The sequence below is a fragment of the Bos taurus genome, chromosome 17, assembly GCF_002263795.3.
Source record: "Bos taurus isolate L1 Dominette 01449 registration number 42190680 breed Hereford chromosome 17, ARS-UCD2.0, whole genome shotgun sequence".
Lineage (NCBI taxonomy): Eukaryota > Metazoa > Chordata > Mammalia > Artiodactyla > Bovidae > Bos > Bos taurus.
In genome coordinates this window covers 67,411,066-67,427,669 of record NC_037344.1, presented here as the reverse complement: position 1 = coordinate 67,427,669, position 16,604 = coordinate 67,411,066, and the positions used below count along the sequence as shown (strand labels likewise).

The following is a 16,604-nucleotide window of genomic DNA, read 5'->3' as shown; positions in this document are numbered from 1 at the left end:
CACGGCCAGGCCCTTGTGTGGACCTTTCTGGCCTGAGGTTGAGGGAGGCCAGGTGAGCAGATGCCAGCATTGCTGGGGAGGAGCCCATCCACACCGGGGCCTGTCTCCACTACTTGACCATAGGCCTCAGTGGCGTTGAGATGAGCCAAGGTTGAAATTGCCAGCTGATGCGCCTCTGCGTCTTTTCACCGGGGGTGCAGGCCGAGCTGTGTCCAGATGAATAGGGGAGGCGGTTTGGGTTAAGGAGCACCTCTCCCGCTGTCGCTGGTTGGCAACACCTGGGAGTCAAGTTTGGAGAGACCTTTCCAGAAAGACACCCTGGACGCTGAGGCCCCTGCCTTTGAAGGGCGGCGGGGGCAGCGGGCACACGGGAGGGAGTGACCGTTGTGCCCCGTGTGCTCCTGCTCCAGGCCCTGGTTTCCTCCCATTATTGTGCTGTCAGGGTGACAAACGTGTGTTTACTTTCCCAGGGGTGAGTCAGATGGGATGGGAGCCAGGAGCCAGGGCTGAAGGGACTGGCATTTGGTTGTCAGGAGGCCAAAACCTCAGGCTGGTTCACTCCCAGTTTCCTCGGCGGCCCTGCCCCCTTCGCAAGTGTCCCTCGTGGCTCTAATTTCTTGGAAGGGACAGGACCAGGCACGAGGAGGCGTGGGGTTGAGGCTGGCTCCATCCTCAGCCTCAGCTCCTCGGGCTCTGGGGCCAGCGATCTCGGCTCTGCCAGTGCTGCGATCTGTGGTTGTAAACTAGGGTGTGAAGACTGCAAGGCTGGGTCTGGCCTTGTTGCGTGTCAGCTGTGGGACCTGCGGCAGGTGACTTCACCACTGTCAGCCTTTTCCTCGTCACTGAAGTGGGAACAAGCTTCCTACTTGGCAGGGTTCCCTTACATGGAATTACAGCAGCTAATGCATGAGCAGCACGTGCCAGGCTCTGGAAGGTGCAGGAAGCTCGTACATGTGCTGACCTTCTGCCGTCTTGAGTGAAGTGGGAAGGACACTGTTAAACTTGGATTCTCCGGATCACGTGGGTGGATAACCTTTGGAAGGGATGAAATGTGCATGTGCCTGTGCAGCAGCTGTTGACCACCTCGGGTTGCGGCCTCACCCGCCCTTTGCTTCCCGTCCTGCCTCATGTCTTTTGTGTGAGAGACAGTGCACAGGCCAGAGGCCACTGCCAGGCACCTGCGGCCGACCTGATCTCAGGCGCGCCCACGGTCAGGAGCCCCTCCTCCAGGGCCTTGGGCACTAGGCAAGGAAGGGGTCAAACCAGGTGTACCTGGGGTCCTAGCTCATCATCCCTGGACAAGAAGGGGTATGAATTTTGTATCATGGAGTTGCTTGTTTTGAGAAAACACTCGTCACTCCGAGCAGCTCTGAGGTAGGTCCAGTGAGCCCAGGACCACTGGTTAGCTCACTAAGCAATGGTTCATTAAACAATGTGGTCAGTGCTGGCGGCCAGGCTGAGGACAGGCCAGCCTGAGGCTGGGAGGGGCCGCCAGGCCCGCAGCGTGGGAATCTGGCTTCACTGCCCAGCTGCTCTCTGCCCGGCTCCTTCATCAGGCCTAACCTGCCTGAAGCCTCGAGCCTGCCCTCAGGAGATGCCGGCAACGGAACTCCTGCACCTCTCTGCACGCCTTTCCAGTCTTGACCTCCTAGAGGCTTCTGAGGGCAGGTCGGAGGAGAGGAAACTGTTCTTTCAGCTTTGGGGCCGGGTGCCAAGGCCTCTGCTGTCAACCACAGGCCCAGGAAGGGGGTGCTGGCCTCCGTCCGTCCTAGCGACCCACAGAAGTAGAGGTATCCTGGTTAGGATGGCGCGGGCCCTTGCCACCTTCTAGCCCAGCTGTGGCTCTAGCAGCTGAGGGGCACACAGGCCGGGAGGGTGGAGACCTGCCACCCAGCAGGTGCAGGGCTGTGTCCAGTCCCACCTCCCAGTTGCCCTGACCTTGTGGGGTCCCCGCAGGCCTTTCTCTCTGCCCCTTCATGACCAGGAGGTGGGGCTGGTGTGTCACTGGCTGGGACGGCTGAGAGGTGGCTTTTCTGCAGACCCCAGTACTGTGGGGGCTTGCAGAGTGCTGGTCCCCAAGCCCAAGGAGGTGAGGTGGCAGCAGCCGTGTGTGTAGCAGCACCAGGTCCCCGCTGCAGGGCCCTCCAGCTCTGTGATTCACGGGCTGCTGGCCCTGTTGTTCTGGGTGGTTTGCTGGACTGGTTGGGGATGAGGCTGCCACGGCAGATGCCAGTCAGCCGAGACTTGGCCTTAGCATTCTCCCCTCCCCTCCACACGCTGCACAGCTTGGTCTTTGTTCTTGAGGTCACCACAACCACTGTTTTCCTTCTTGCCTCTACACTTTGGCAGGAAACACAGTGGCGTGCTAAGCCCAGAGCAGGCACTGCTAGGGAGGAAAAGCAGGGAGTCTTCTCTCATTTAGTACCTGACCTTGGGGTCCCCCACTGGGCAGGGGGGCTGCCCCTCGTCTTGCAGAATGCTTGAGAAGTTATGCTGAAGGCTGGAACGCCAGTGCACATGTATGTGTGTGTGTGTGTGTGTGTGTGTGTGTGTGTGTGTGTGTGTGTCTGAACCTAGGGGCAGTCAGCAGATCACTTTTACTGCGGAGAAGAGGAAGAGGAACAGGACATGCTGCCAGCTGCTCCGGGGTTCTGGGTCCCAGGCTGTGCCCTGGCCTTGCAGGGGCACCCAGCCAGGACCCATTAGGACCAGTATCCCAGAAGGGTTCTGACTGCTGTTGCCACTGTCTGTGCTCCTTCCCCTTCTGGCAGTGTGTGTGATGGGAGGTAGGAAGGAACTTTGTAATTGCCCAGATGTCAGTGGTTGGAGCCCAAGCAGAGAGCAACAATGTCGAGGTTCTCCCTTCTAGAGAGGGGCCACGATGGGGCCAGAGCCCTCCCTCAGCTCTGCAACCTCCAACTAATACCCCAACCACCCCCACAAAAGGGTGAATTGGCAAACAAGACTCCTCGACCTGGTTGGATTCCCCCAAGAGGGTCAGTGACAAAGACTGAGGGTCCTGCAGGAAGAGAGGGTGGCACCACCATCCTGGGGGACCAGCCTCCCATGGCCAGAAGGGAAAGAAGAGATTAAAAAGAGGCCCCCGTGCGTGGTCCACGCGCCCATGTCATGTGGCTCCACCATGGACCTTCCCGATGGGCGGGTCACATGGGCCCAGTGACAAGGCCAGTGTTAGGATCCATGTCTGGCCAGCTCCAAAGACGGAGCTCTGGCTCCCGGATCCCACCCAGCTAAGGCTCCCTCCAAGTGGTCACAGCCTTTGCCTGAACTCCTCCAGTGAGCGAGAGCTCACCACTTCTGAGGCGGCACCTTCTGTCCTTGTACAACACTAATTTGGCTCTGGGGGTTTTTTGTAGATGAATGAGACTTCATTAGATTCCACAAGTTTGTGGGGGGACAGGTCCTGTGTGGGACAGGACCCACAGATCACCCATGGGTACAAGGCCCTTTGGAAAGGGTGTTTCTGTGTTAGCATTAGCTGGGCAGGCCACTCACACAGTGACCTCTTCTCTCCGTCCCTGAGTGCATGGTAAGCGCGTCCCCCCAACGCCCAGCTTGGGCCCCTAATGGGGTCAGCAGGCAAAGCCTGTGTGAGGCTGGCCTGGGCATCGGGTTTTCCTAGGTGACCCCCCCCCCCGCCCCCAACTGGGCTATGGAGCAAAGAGCAGAGTGGGCCATGCCGTGGTCCCCACAGGAGGGCCGTCCCCAGCTCCCTGGTGGTGCGTGTTTCTCCCTTGACCAGCTTTCCTGGGAGAGCCCATGAGCAGGAGAAGAGGAGCCCTGCGTGGCCCAGGTTTGTCCCTGGGCTTGAGAGTGGTCGTGTCCCTGAAAGGGCAGGGGTCTCGGCCTAAGCCCACCCCCTGAGGAGGGAGCAGCCAGGGAGCCGGGCGCTGGGTGACTGGGGAGGTGAGCAGGCAGACAGTGCCGACAGCTTATTGAATAAGTGCTTAAAATGCAGCCTTTGACAGACTTCAGCCCCCTGAGGAGACAGCCTTCTTGTGAGGATGTTCTTGGTGGAGAGTCACTGGCTGCTTGAATATAGTGGGTTCATCAATTAATCTTTCTGCTGGTACCTTAAAATCCAGGCACTTGTTCAGATCTCAGGCCAGCCAGCTCCCGTTCCCTCAGCGGATGCAGTTCAGAGCCCGGAGGGGAGTTTGGAGCCTCGGGCAGGGCCGAGGGTGGGGAGGAGGAGCCCAGTGGGTCACAGCAGCAGATGCCGGTGGAGCAGGCACTCGGCCCCGTCTGCCAGGGCCGCTCCCAGCTCCTCAAATGTGGGGCAGGAGGCCCCCTGAGGAAGGCTGGGGCCTCTTGGGACTCAGGAGGAGCAGAAGCAGGACCCCCGATCCCAAAGCTTGGGACCCTGCTGCTGTGAGCGCAGACAGGAAGCCTCCTGAACTGGCCACTGGAAAGTGTGATACAGACCTCAGGGCCAGAGAGGAGCTGCCTGAGCAAAGGTGGGCGGCACCTGGAAGGAGCTCAGCACTGTGGGGACCTCCGCCTCCCCCCTCCGCTGTCTCCCCCTCCCCCCAACCCTCCTCCCCCTGGCCTGCACACCAGGACCCAGGCACGTCCTGTGAGCAGACTGCACGGGATGCCCAGTGCAGCATCTCTCTGTCGAGCATTCCAGACAGGGTGCAAGGCCTGAGACTGTGGCAGTGCTGGTCCCTGGGCTCCCAGCTTCCTGATGCCTGACTGTTGAGAGCTGGTGGGGCCCTGCCCCTGCCCTGGGCCTCAGGGCCTCAGGCCTAGAGTCTCCGTTTACTCACCTGTGGCAGGGCGGGCTGGGGTCTGAGGCGAGACTTGGCTATGAGAGGCTTCCAGGGACGGGCGTGTGTCCACCCGGCCAGGCCCACCCCAGCTGAGGCCCCTCCCTCCTGTGGCCCAAAAGACAGCAGGGCCCCCAGGGAGTGTTCTTGGCTCAGCTCCTGTCTTGGCCCTGCGTGCAGGGGGTCAGGTGGGAAGGACCTGAGTGCTGGCAGGGAATTGAGAGCAACGCGGAGGACCTCCGGGTACAAGGGGCACCTGTGGGGCACCCGCCCTGCGCCTCCTCAGTCAGCCCGCCCCTCCGTGCTTTCATGAATCGCCCCTTTTCCCCCTGTGCTCGCTGCTCCCCTGTGTTCTGCCGGGTCCCTGTCCCTCCTCAGAGGTGGGCGGCCTGTTCTCGTGGTGTAGAGACCCCCGGGTGGCAGTGGGGCCCTGGTCCTTGCCAGTCTCTGGGATGCGCCAAGCTTAGGTTTGGGTTCTTCCCTCTGAGCAAAGAGACCAGCGGGACGGACGGGACCTCAGGGCCAGGCTGGCCACCTCCGTCCCCAGGGTCTTCGGGCCTGGCGGGGGCCCTTGGCTTAGTCTCACTGTGGAGGGCTGAGCCCTGCTCCTCCATTTTTGCTGCTCACCTAGCTCCCCGTCTTGACTGAAAGCCTGAGAAATGTGTATGTGTGTGTGTGGGAGTGGGGAGCCCACCCTGCGGGCTCTGCATGTGCCCTCAACTCCCCTCCTTCACGGGGCCCTGACTGGAAGCCAGGGCAGCTGGCCTGGTGCTGAGAGTGGCGCTTGGGGCCGAGACTTCCAAGTGCGCATCCTGCAGTGTCCCCAGCGTCCCCGGGCACCTGGCAGGCCTCGGGTGGGGCTGCGTCAGCGTGTGAGCCCCAGTGAGTCCCAGTGCGCAGGGTCTTCTGCAGCCCTGCGTTATAAATCCCCTGCCTGGGGAATAGATCTCTTCATCCCTGGGGAGATTGACGAGCCGCGCGTGCTCCCCCGGCTGCCCGGCATTTGTCATCGTTCCAGAGACATAAACCAACCCGGCCTCTCCCTGCTCGGGGCGCCTCACTCCTCATCTCGCAGCTCTGCCCGCCGAGGGCGCCGAGCCCAGGTGGCTCCCCCAGCCTGTCAGCCTCCCGGCCCAGATACCGCTCAGTCTCTCTCCGATCCCGTTAGCACACAGATGGCCATGCTGCAGACAAAATGAGTATTTTTCCAGAAGCAGATTAATGAACATCACCTAAGGAAGGAGCTGATAAAGACTGCGGCGCGGTGTGAGAAAACCCTCTGTGCTGAGGGCTGGGCTGTCAGTTAGCCCAGCTGGGTCCCTGGCAGCGAACGAGGCCTCGAGGACGGCGAGCCAGCGCCCCCTGCTGGAGCCACGTGGCCGCGCGGCTGCGAGTCCCGCGAGCCCAGCCCTCCTTCCTGTGGCCCCGGCCCCGCAGAGCCTGGGAGAGGCCGCCCGCCGCGGTCAGGTCACAGCAAAGTGGGGTGGGGAGCAGAGGTGAGTGCAGGGGGCTCAGCGTGTCCTCAGGACAGGGGGGACACAAAAAAACCGGCTCCCCGGCAGGTGGGAGCCCTGACCCTGCCCTGCCCGGCAGCCTCCTGGCCTCTCTGAAGCTGGGCTCTTCTTCCCTAGGGGAGGGGCCGCCCCGCCTCCTGAGCAGTGATGTGGGTGTGGCGGGCCTGTCTGGAGCCTGGATGGGGGCGCCGCCTCTTCCGCAGCTCACACGCTTGTCACAGGGGATGCGTCCACCCTGTCAGAGCACTCTTTCCCCATCTGAGTCCCGACTGCGGAGGCAGAGAGAAGTCAGCCAGGCTGAAAGGCGCCCCAGAAACCGAAGCAGTACAGTCAGTCACCGGGGCCCCAGCCCATGGCCCAGCGCCCGCAGTGCGAGGGGGTCACTGGGCCATGGTGACGTTGCCAGGAAGGGGGACAGCAGGGAGCGGGCCACCCCACACACCCGCTCACACTTGTCAACCACTCCGGCCGGGGCTCGGAGCCAGGGGACCGCGGGACACACATCTGCGAGGCCGACTCTCCCCCCGCCCCCACAACGGGCAGGTCAGCGAGGGCTCTGGGCCGTGGCCATGTGCTGTTGGCCAGCGAGAGCTGCCCTCGGTCACTGTGAATGTCAAATGTCGTAGTAAAAACAGAAGCCACAAGTGAAAAAAAAAAAAGAAAAACCAGAAGCTGCACACACAGGGAGCTGGTTGACTGCAGTCTATCCAGGCCAGCTCTGTAGAGGTGAGGAAACCGCTGCTCCCGCCTATGACCCTGGGCAGGAGCGGGGGTGGTTTCCTAGCCCGAGACCTGCCCCTGGAAGTGTGCCAATGCCCAGAGAGTGTCCTCCGAAACCCCCGCTGCAGTGCCACAGCCAGCATGTGTTTACCAGCCCTGACCAGGGACATCAACCGGCTTCCCCTCTGAACTGGCCAGGGGTGGGGGCACCGTGTTCTAGCCTGGTCCCAGCTCTGGAGCCCCGCCAGAGGCCTACAGGGAAGGGGGAAGTCTGCGGGGCCTTTCTCTGATCAGCCTTGGAAGGAACTGGCCTAGTGGAGTTTTCCTGTTCAGGCACGCCTGGTGCTGAAGGGCGTGGGCCGGAGCCCAGAGGCCAAGCCGCCCAGCCCGCTCACCCTGCAGCCCACCCCGTCCACTTCCCTCAGTGCTCTGCCCCCGGCTCCCCACTGTCCCATTGCCAACAGTGCCAACCCCACTGTCCCAAGCACTGTCCAGTGCTTCGCCCTGCATTGTTCCTGGCCTTGGAGTGGCTTTCCCCGCCTCGTCTCCAGGCAGGCTAGCCCACAGCAAGCGGTCCTCCCTGAGAGCCTACCCTCAGCTCTGTGACCAGCAGAGAGTCTTGTGCCCTGGACCCCCTTCCCCACAGTCCAGTGCAGGGACCCTCAGGTTGGCCCTCTGTGGGCCTGCACCTGGCACCTCGTGGGCGTGATGCATGTTGAGAGGGTTAGCGTTGCTGGGCCCTGGTAGGTGCCTCTGGCACTTCCCGGGTTCAAGAAAAGGCCCCCAGCCCACTTGGCCTTCCTGCCCAGACCTCCATACTCACTGTCCTATCAGCGGAGATGCCCAGCACCTCCAGGTTCTAGATGCTTCACCGTTGTCCTCCCCATCCTGCACCATTTACCCTTTTTGCAAATGGTCTGTCTACCACGCAGCCCCCCACTTCCTCCTGCCTCCCCCGACCCCCACCCCGTGCAGCTTAGTCATGTTGGTCTGGTACGCAGGGAAGCTCAGGGTGCTGAGCTGGTCTGTCTCCAGTAGGAGCTGTTTAGTTCAGGGCCTTGGGGAGCGCCTCATCAGTTCCCGTTAGGACTTGGGGACACAGCGTTGTCTGGAAACATGGCATTCCCCTGGATGTCTTTGGCCAGATTAATCAAACCAGGTGCCTGAATGGGGTAACCAGCCCACAGTCCAGGCAGACACGTGTCTAGTGAGGGGTGTGCAGGGAGAGGGTGCTGCCGTTTGGCTGCTCCCCGCTCCACCCCCACGCTGTCCTGGGGGCAGCTCGGGCTCCCGAGGGTGTGAGTGCACACAGGCTGTGTGCAGGAGCACACGCCGCCGTGACAGCCACCACGTGTTGCGCCAGACTGTCTCCTCTGGGGCGCGGTTTCATGCTCGCTCTTTCAGGGGAGCAATGCTCTTTGTGGTGTATTCCAGGGAATTAAGCGAGCCTGTGAGTGTCACTCCAGGGTTATCAGTGCTTCACTGGCTCGATGGCAAAGATACGTCCTGGGCCCTGTCGCTCGTGATAACGTGTTTTCTGAGTGAAGGTGACGGACGTGTGCCAAGAGCGGGCTCCCAGACCCTCGAGTTCTCTACCCTTCCTTCTCTTGTAGGAGCAGGTGAGGGCGGAGGGTGCTCTCAGCCTGGCATGGCATGGCCCTAGGGTTTAGAGTTGGGACGTTGCTGAGAACACCGCAGGGTTGGGGGAAGGCCATGGGATAGAGCCAGGTCTCAAAAATGCAAATAAACCTTTCACATCATTTCTTTAGATGGTCAAGGACCCTGGCTTTCTGGGCAGGGGCGTGTTCTGCTTTTCCCTTTGGTAACAACCACAGAGCCACCAGTCCTGTGTCCAGAGCCCTGACTTAGCTGAGTCTGGTGTGAGACCTGCTCTCTGTCTTAAGGTCTTAAATGTGTAGCAGAAACTCCTGAACCGTGCAGTGTCTGAATCAAGGTTGAGGGGCCACTGACTGTCTACTAGTTCTGTGGAGCCTGTCACTGGAGGCTGTGCTGAGGCCACGCAGACCAGGCTGGAGGGCCGGTTCAGCAAGACTTGCAGGGCACCCTGCGCTTGCGGTGGAAACGGGCTTGTCTCCCTGCCCACCGTCTCTCCTCCTCCTCACCTGCGTCCTCTCTCAGCCCCCAGGCCTGCCTGCATCAGTGCCCGGCAGGTGGCCGGGGCTCAGGAAGCATTTGCTCAGTGAATCAGGGACTCAGTGAATGCACTCACCCTGTGTCGGTGTTGCAGGAAGGGGGACCCCCTTCCAGGGCCCAAGGTGGGCTCTTGTCTAACACTCAGAAATGAATTCTCCGAGGAGACATACACGCTGACCAAGCAAGAGACTACTGGGAAGGGGCACCCTGGGGGGAGCAGGATAAGGGAACCCAGGAGGCCGCTCTGCCACGCGGCTCGCAGACTCGGGTTTTCTGGTGATGGGGCCAGTTTCTGGGTTCTCCGGCCAGTCTGACTCGGGGTTCTTCTGCTGGTGCATGCATTGCTCAGCCAAGATGGATGCCAGCAAGAAGGATTCTCGAGGTGGAAGGACACGTGACACCTCCTTTTGACCTTTCCCAAATTCTTCCAGTTGGCGGTAGCTTGTTAGTTCTGCGCTCCCTCTTGTCATAAAATAACTCACGCAAATGTTTACTATGGTGCCTGGCCAGGGTAAGCGGTTTCAGTCAGTGTGCTTCGCCTAACATCAGGAGTGTGAAAGTTGGGGCCTTGGGGTTGAAAATGTCCGTACTGATAAAATTTTGCCTAGAAATAATGGGCCATACATTAAAAACAAAACAGAACCCTGCAGCCACGCCTGAACTGACCTGCTCCTTGGGCTGCGCTGGGGCTCCGGCGGGGCCACCACGAGCCTCGTGTCTGCGGCTCCTGCCCTGGACACTAACGGATCTCAGGGCACTGTCTTCCTGGCAGATGGGCGGCTGCCCCAATTCTCATGGTCCTCACGTTTGCCTGCCCAGTCGCTCCACACGAGGATGTAATTAAATGCTTTGAACAGCGCTTCAGGACACTTGATTATGCAGAGAAACTCCGCAGCCCATGTAGATGTTGTGTGCAGCTGGGCCGCCTGCGGTGCGTCTGTGCCCGCGGGTCCGTGAACGTACCTGAGGGGGAGGGCGGCCTCCTCCTGGCTTCAACCCCCCTTCTCTCCCCAGGAGCTGCCAGAGCATGACCAGCCTGGTCGGCAACACCGCGTCGCCCATCAAGGACGGGACCTCCTCTCTTCCCAGGAGGCAGAGCTCATTCGCCAGGCCGCCGCTCCGCGCCCTGTACGACCTGCTTGTGGCACCCATGGAAGGGGTAAGTGCCCGGCCGGCCATTGGTGTCAGGATGCATCACTTCCCGCTCAGCACCCTGCACCGCCCACCCCAGCCCCAGACACAGAACAGGCTCCTGAGACAGTGGGGGTTTTCCAGACACGGGGCTTCTCAGTCAGCCTCCAGACGCCCACATGGACGCTGTTCTAGGGGGGCCGCTGGGCTGCAGATGGGGTCCTGGGCGCCAAGGGGCGGACACGGGTTCCCTCAGCAGTGTGGTCTTGTCTTGAAGGAGGCATTTAGGCTCCTGGCCAGCCTCCTTGCTGGCAGTCGGGTCAGCCTTGGGGTCTCAGGTGCATGAGAGACGCTGCTCCTTCCCAGTTTCTTTGTCAGACCTGGGGAGGTCCGGGGCCCAGGGGTGCATGCATCCCCCCATCTCCTCCGCAGTCAGGGTGGGAGATGCGCCCACGTCAGCTCCCCTGCCCACCATTCATCTGAGGGCCTCACCTGAGCAGCTTCAGGCCAGGGCTCCTTCCTGGTGAGAACAGACCCTTGGCCCCTGCCCTGGGGTGACACGCCCTACCTCGGGGCCCAGCGGAAGACTCGTCCTTGTGCTTCCCAGGAGCTTGGGCGCGGCCTCTGAGGGGCTCTGTGGCCTCGGTCTCTGCATGTCACTTTTCGTCCTGACGCGGCTCTCTAACCGGGTGAGGGGCTGCTGAGGGGCTCGGGGAGCTTGTGAATCTGAACGGCCGTGCACGAGCCCGCCAGATGCCGTTGCCCACAACTGTGGATTAGCTCTGGCTGCTGTAACAAAATGCCACCGGCTGGGTGACCTGGATTTCTCATGGTTCTGGGGCTGGAAGTCCCGCGTCAGGGTGCGTGGCATCGTCAGCTTCTTGGTGGAGGCCCGCTTCCTGGCTTGAGAACAGCCGCTTTCTCACGTGTCCTTACGTGGTGGAGAGAGTGAGTGAGCACACTCAGGTCTCTTATCCCCATCATGGGGACCCTCTTGGAGCTCCTGCCCTCATCTAAGCCGAATTATCTCCCAAAGCTCCCACCTCCAGATACCATCACTGAGCGGGTAGGCTTCAACATATGAATTTGGGGAGACACAGACACCCAGTTCGTAACAGGCCCCTGGAAGGGCCAGGTGCATGCTCTAGTGGAGGCTGATCGAGGACCTGCCGCCGAGCAGAGCTGTGTCCATGTCCCTGCGGCTGGCCTGGGGCCTGGCGTGTGCTGGCGCTCAGTACAACGTCAGCGGTGCGCGGTCCCAGAGATGCTTTCAGGTCTAGTCTGGATGCAAAACAGAAGACCCAAGACCCACGTCAGTGAATGGGTTCTCAGTGACCTCTCTTGGACGGCAGCCATGAGCTCTCTGAGAGGTTAGGGTGCAGAAGGAAGCCACCGGGCTTGTGGGGCAGCTCTGAGGCTCAGCCCCCTGGCCCCCGGCCTGGTGCTGGGCCCGGCTCACGTCTGGGTAGATCCCAAGTACAGGGATGTGCCTCAAGGGATCGGCACCTGAGCGCCAGTTGTTTTGCTGGAGGACGTGCCCCTTTGGGCCCCAGAAAGCAAGCTTGGAGGGGCTCTTCCCTGTATGGAAGGCAGAAGTCCTGGGGCAGGGGCAGTGGGGGGCAGCCCCTCCCTCTGTCCATCACAGCGTCTCCACCCAGTGGAGGGGCTGCTTCAGTCATGAGCTGTCCCTTGTGGGTCCCCTTCTGAATCTGCCCTGTGACTTTTAGTCGGCTTTTCTCTCTGAGGACTTTGCCCTGTGACTTAAAGAATGAAGAACCTGCCAGTGGGACTAGTGGTTGCTTGTGGCTGGACCTCTGTGCTCCTCCAGGGCTGTCAGGAAGGGAAGATTTATGGACTCGAGCCCCAAACGCATTGGAACAGTGACTGAAGTCATGGCTTTATATGATTGACAGGAAGGAAAGTCTGGTCCCCGACGTGCGTGTGCCCAGGAGCTGTGCGTGAGGATAGGTGTGACCCTCAGCAGTGTGGTCTTGTCTTGAAGGAGGCATTTAGGGTGAAAACATTCAGTTCCTGATGTTGAAAGTTTTCTCGTTTGTGACTGAGGCATTTGAATGCAGTGAAAGAGTCAGACAGCCTCCAAAGAGACATGGAGTGAAACCTCTCAGAGGCTGTCAGAGGAAACGAGATGGGGGAGCCTCTCTCGGGACCCACTGTGGTCCAGTGAGCCCACTTCCCTCAGGAGCTGGTCTCATCCCACGAGTGTTCACTGACATGTACCGGGCGCTGCTGGGTGCACCCCACCCTGGACACGAGGGGGCACAGGGCAGGGGGCGGCCCTGTGCTCCCGGACGGCCCTCCCCATCGGTGGGCTGGCCGGGGAGGGGGTGGTGGTCCTGCCCATTCCCACACTGCTCCGAGGCCACTAGAGGGCAACACCGCCCGCTGCTCCCGTGCCGTCAGCTGCCAGATGGAGCCAGGCCTTCTCCCCGTTTTCAATGAAAATACACATCAAAACCCAAAGTCCAAGATTATGAATCACTGACACTTCCAAGACTAAAGCGATTAGCCTCTTCACATGCGGCTTATAATTATTTGAACAACTGCTTTTTTTTGGCCGCAGTCCTGTTGCTAGGGGACTAGGTCAGATGGTATGAAAAGTGGAACGGAATAATGTCTTCCTGCAGGCTTGCACCAGGACTTGATTGAATTTAGCTGAAGGGAAATACTGCTGTGGCTCTTTCCTGGAAGCCTGCCGTCCTTTGCTGTCAGGACAGGGCGAGCATGTCCAGTTATCATTGAGGAGGCCCCGTTCCATCTGCTCGTGAGCCATCAGCAAACATTAAGTCAAATCCTGTCTCACATGCAAAGGAGATGTGCTCCTGCTTAGTGTGAGAGGGGCCAGACCTGGTGCGTGTCCGTGGCATTCACCCTGGGGTGGAGGGGAGTGACTCACGCCCGAGCCTGGACTCGCCTCAGGAGCCCCTTGCAACCACAGGCTGCTCCGCATGAGGCCGCTCATGCACACAGGTCCCAGGCCGCCCCCTCCGTGAACAGATGGGGCCTCATCCAGGGCCAGGAGCTGCTAGCATTCCCTAGGGTTTGTCAAGTCGCTCTTTGTACGTGATTTAAGAAGCCTCTGGGCTCGTTCTAGTTACGGTCTTTGTCCTTCTATTTATTTCCATGTATTTAAATCCCGTTACCTGTGTTTATGGTCGTCAAAGCCAAGATAGTCAGACAGGTGGGAGGAGTGAACGCTTCTGGGCAGAAAGAAAGGTCATCTGCGTCCACCTCTGCTGTTGACCAAAGACTACTCTTAGGCTAAGTGGAGTTATCGGGCTCAGGGGCTGCAGAAAGTGACTTCCAACTTGCCGGGCACGTCGGTTAGGTCGGTACACAGCCTCCCCAGGCACCAGAGCTCTGGGGTGGCCCAGGACCTCCCCTCTGAGAACTCGAGGAGATATCTGGTTCTGCCAGGGGCTTGGTCAGGAGAGGAGCATGGCTTCAGCTGGGTCGTGACTGTAAAGACGAATCAAGTGGTGTGGTAACCCGACTTCTCCTTACTGGGGGACGACCACCTGGTCACGACTGGTCTGTAAGAAGACATGGCCTTTGGAGGCGGTTAGGGGGCACTTGTCCACAGAACAGCTGGCCTTTGACGCCCAGGTGTGGACGGGGCACCAGGCCTGTGGGGTGGGCACCGCCAGGCTGTCTGGTCTCTGCTGGAGACTCTGGAGTAACATTCCCACGAGGACAGACATTACTTGAGGACCAAGGCGTCTCCACAGCTGATGAGGAGCAGGAAGAATGGAGGCACTTACCAGCCAGCTCTCTGGGCCACGGAAGTGGCGAGAACGCCAGCCTGTCCACCGGGCAAGCGGTGTCCTCCCCTGGGTCAGGGCTCATGGGTTGATTCAAGCTGATGTTTGACCGCCCCCGTCTCAGCCTGACCCCAGCAGGTTCTGGGGGAGCCGAGGCCCGCCTGCACCGAGGGTGTGCAGGCTCGTCGTCACCACCCTGGCCTGAGAGAGGCCCCTGCGCGTGAGCAGCCCCCAGAGCTGACGTGGCTGAGACTGGACCCTGGGTCCAGTCCAAGCCCTCTGGTCTTGCCTCTCCACAGCCAGATTCTTCCGCTTCTCAGACTCCCCAGGGGAGCCAGTGGTCTGTTGTCTGTGGTTCAGAGAGTACAGTGGAGCGGGCTGAATCTGGACCTTTGCACTTCTGGTTGGATACAGTCCTGGTAGCTTTCAGTCGTCATTGCTGAGCGTCCCCTGCACCTGCAGCCCAGCGCTCACCCCCCGGCGCGCGGCAGCTCGGGCAGCAGAGGGACGAGGGCAGGGGCGCCTGGCTGTGACCCTCCCTGAGCCAGCGCCTCGGCTCAGGGCCACCCGGCACCTGGTGCAGCTGTCTGTGGGCCCCTCACCTTCCCCCACAGGCTCCTGTGGCCGCTTCATCTTTATTCACACCCACCCCGGGTCCAGTCCAGTCTTCACAGTCGCCGCCTGCTTTTCTTTATCTAGTCATCCAGCCTTAGTCTCCAGCAGCAGCTCTGTTGGAGGATGAGGTGTCTGTCTGGTCTGTATGTGCCCTCCCCTCGGGTCCCGCCCGGCCTTCCAGGAGTGATAACGGGGGATCTGTCAGCGTCAGGGGCCCCACCAGTCACGGGACTGGGTGGGGCAGCCCTGCGAAGCCAGGGAGGGACATGGAGGCCCCAAGGCGGCTCGAGGCCCTGCAGTCGAACCTCCTCCTCCAGGGATGTCGTCCTGGTCTCAGAGCCTCTGTCCACACGCTGGGTCTCGCTTCTCATCCGCGGTCAGTGTGTCCCACCCCGGCCGAGCGCTCAGTGCTGTGTGACAGGCTGCTGCACGCTGCTCTGGGGCCCCCTGGCACTTTCAGGGCAACTGCCCTTGGCCTGAACACCTGCCTCCTGTAGAAACATCCAGATGACCTGCTGGGCCTTATCTTTGGGGACACCCCCTCCGTGACGGGGCACCCGTCTCCTCCTGGCTGTGCTCCTCTACCCTCCCCCTCGGGGTGGGGCCAGCGAGGCAGGAGGACGCCCCCCCACCCCCGAGTGCACCCCTGGGGGGCAGGCATCCACCGGCTGTCAGCTGCTCGCTCCCCTGCAGGGCCTGATGCACTCCAGCGGCCCAGTGGGCCGGCACCGGCAGCTGGTCCTGGTCCTGGAGGGGGACCTCTACCTCATCCCGTTCGCCCTCCTGAAGGGAAGCTCCTCCAACGAGTACCTGTACGAGCGCTTTGCCCTCATTGCCGTCCCCTCCATCCGCTCCCTCAGCCCGCAGGCCAAGGTAAGTCAGGCTGCCCGGTGAGCTGGGCCACGGCCAGAGGCCGCGGGGACCTCAGAGCAGATCTGTCTAAAGGCGGGGACAGCCTTTGACCCGACAGTCCTCCGCTACCCAGGAGGCGCCCAGGAGACATTTCTGTCTCCGCTGCTTTGCTTTGACACCAGAATGGGAGCTCAGTCCTGGCACCGAGTTGGGCTGGAGGCGGGTCACGCGCCTGTGGAGGCGGATCGCTCCCCTGAGGGCGGGCCTGCTCACATGCTGACCGTGGAGTAGGAGTAGGCGCTGCGTCTGCCTGGTGGAGGGGCTGCAGGCAGAGAGGGCAGACAGATGAGATCGGCGTCAAGTGGAGAAGAGCCCTACGGGGCGACAAGGAACCCACACGATGAGTGGCCTTCAGGGGACAGTGAAAATCAGGACAGGATGAACTTTGTGGACTCAAGGGGGCAGCAGTGGGTCCCCGCGGGTCAGGGCTCACCCCACTGCCGCCCCTGGCCCTGCTTGCCTGACTAGAGGGCCTTCGGAACCAGCCCTGAACCCTTTTCCCTTCTCTCAGCTCGCCCAGGGACCCTGAGACCCAGGTTCCCTCCTGCCCCGGCACTCTGCCCCAGGCTTGGGCGCAGGCGCCTGCATGGGACCCACCTCAGCCTCTGCTGACCTTGGCTGTTGGCAGGGTTCCACCGAGCCAGTTTCTGCCCCATGGGCTTTGGAGATCTTAGTTTTGACTGTTTTTGTTGCTGGATCACCCTTCACATGGGACAGATTCAGTTCAAGGAGAAAGAAATTATTTTCTCCAAGTTTTCCTCATGCCCACGGTTGACTGAGCAAGCTGTGTGCATCCGGCCTGAGGGCCGACCCGTCCCGCTGCCGGGAGCCCAGGGGGCAAAGGTGAGCAGGGACAGGGGAGTCCCGTCTCCGACAGGCTCCCCACAGGCCTTGCTCTCTCCCAGAGTGGAAGGCAGCACCGGGTGGAAGGACCAGAAAATAATTTTGAAAAAATTTGACACTTGGTGTGTCTCCTCAGTGCATCAGAA

General features: G+C 60.9%; 1 protein-coding gene across 6 annotated transcripts in view; it reads left to right on the top strand.

Annotated features, from left to right (window-relative positions):
* The window catches only part of TTC28 (tetratricopeptide repeat domain 28), a 579,079-nt gene that overhangs the window by 545,357 nt on the left and 17,118 nt on the right, over positions 1 to 16,604 (top strand). For all 6 annotated transcript variants that reach the window (XM_024977806.2, XM_024977805.2, XM_024977808.2 and 3 more), the window contains 2 exons: positions 10,193 to 10,337; positions 15,397 to 15,576. In XM_024977806.2, coding sequence (XP_024833574.1) covers positions 10,193 to 10,337; positions 15,397 to 15,576 — 325 coding nt within the window. The remainder of the gene's footprint in view (positions 1 to 10,192; positions 10,338 to 15,396; positions 15,577 to 16,604) is intronic.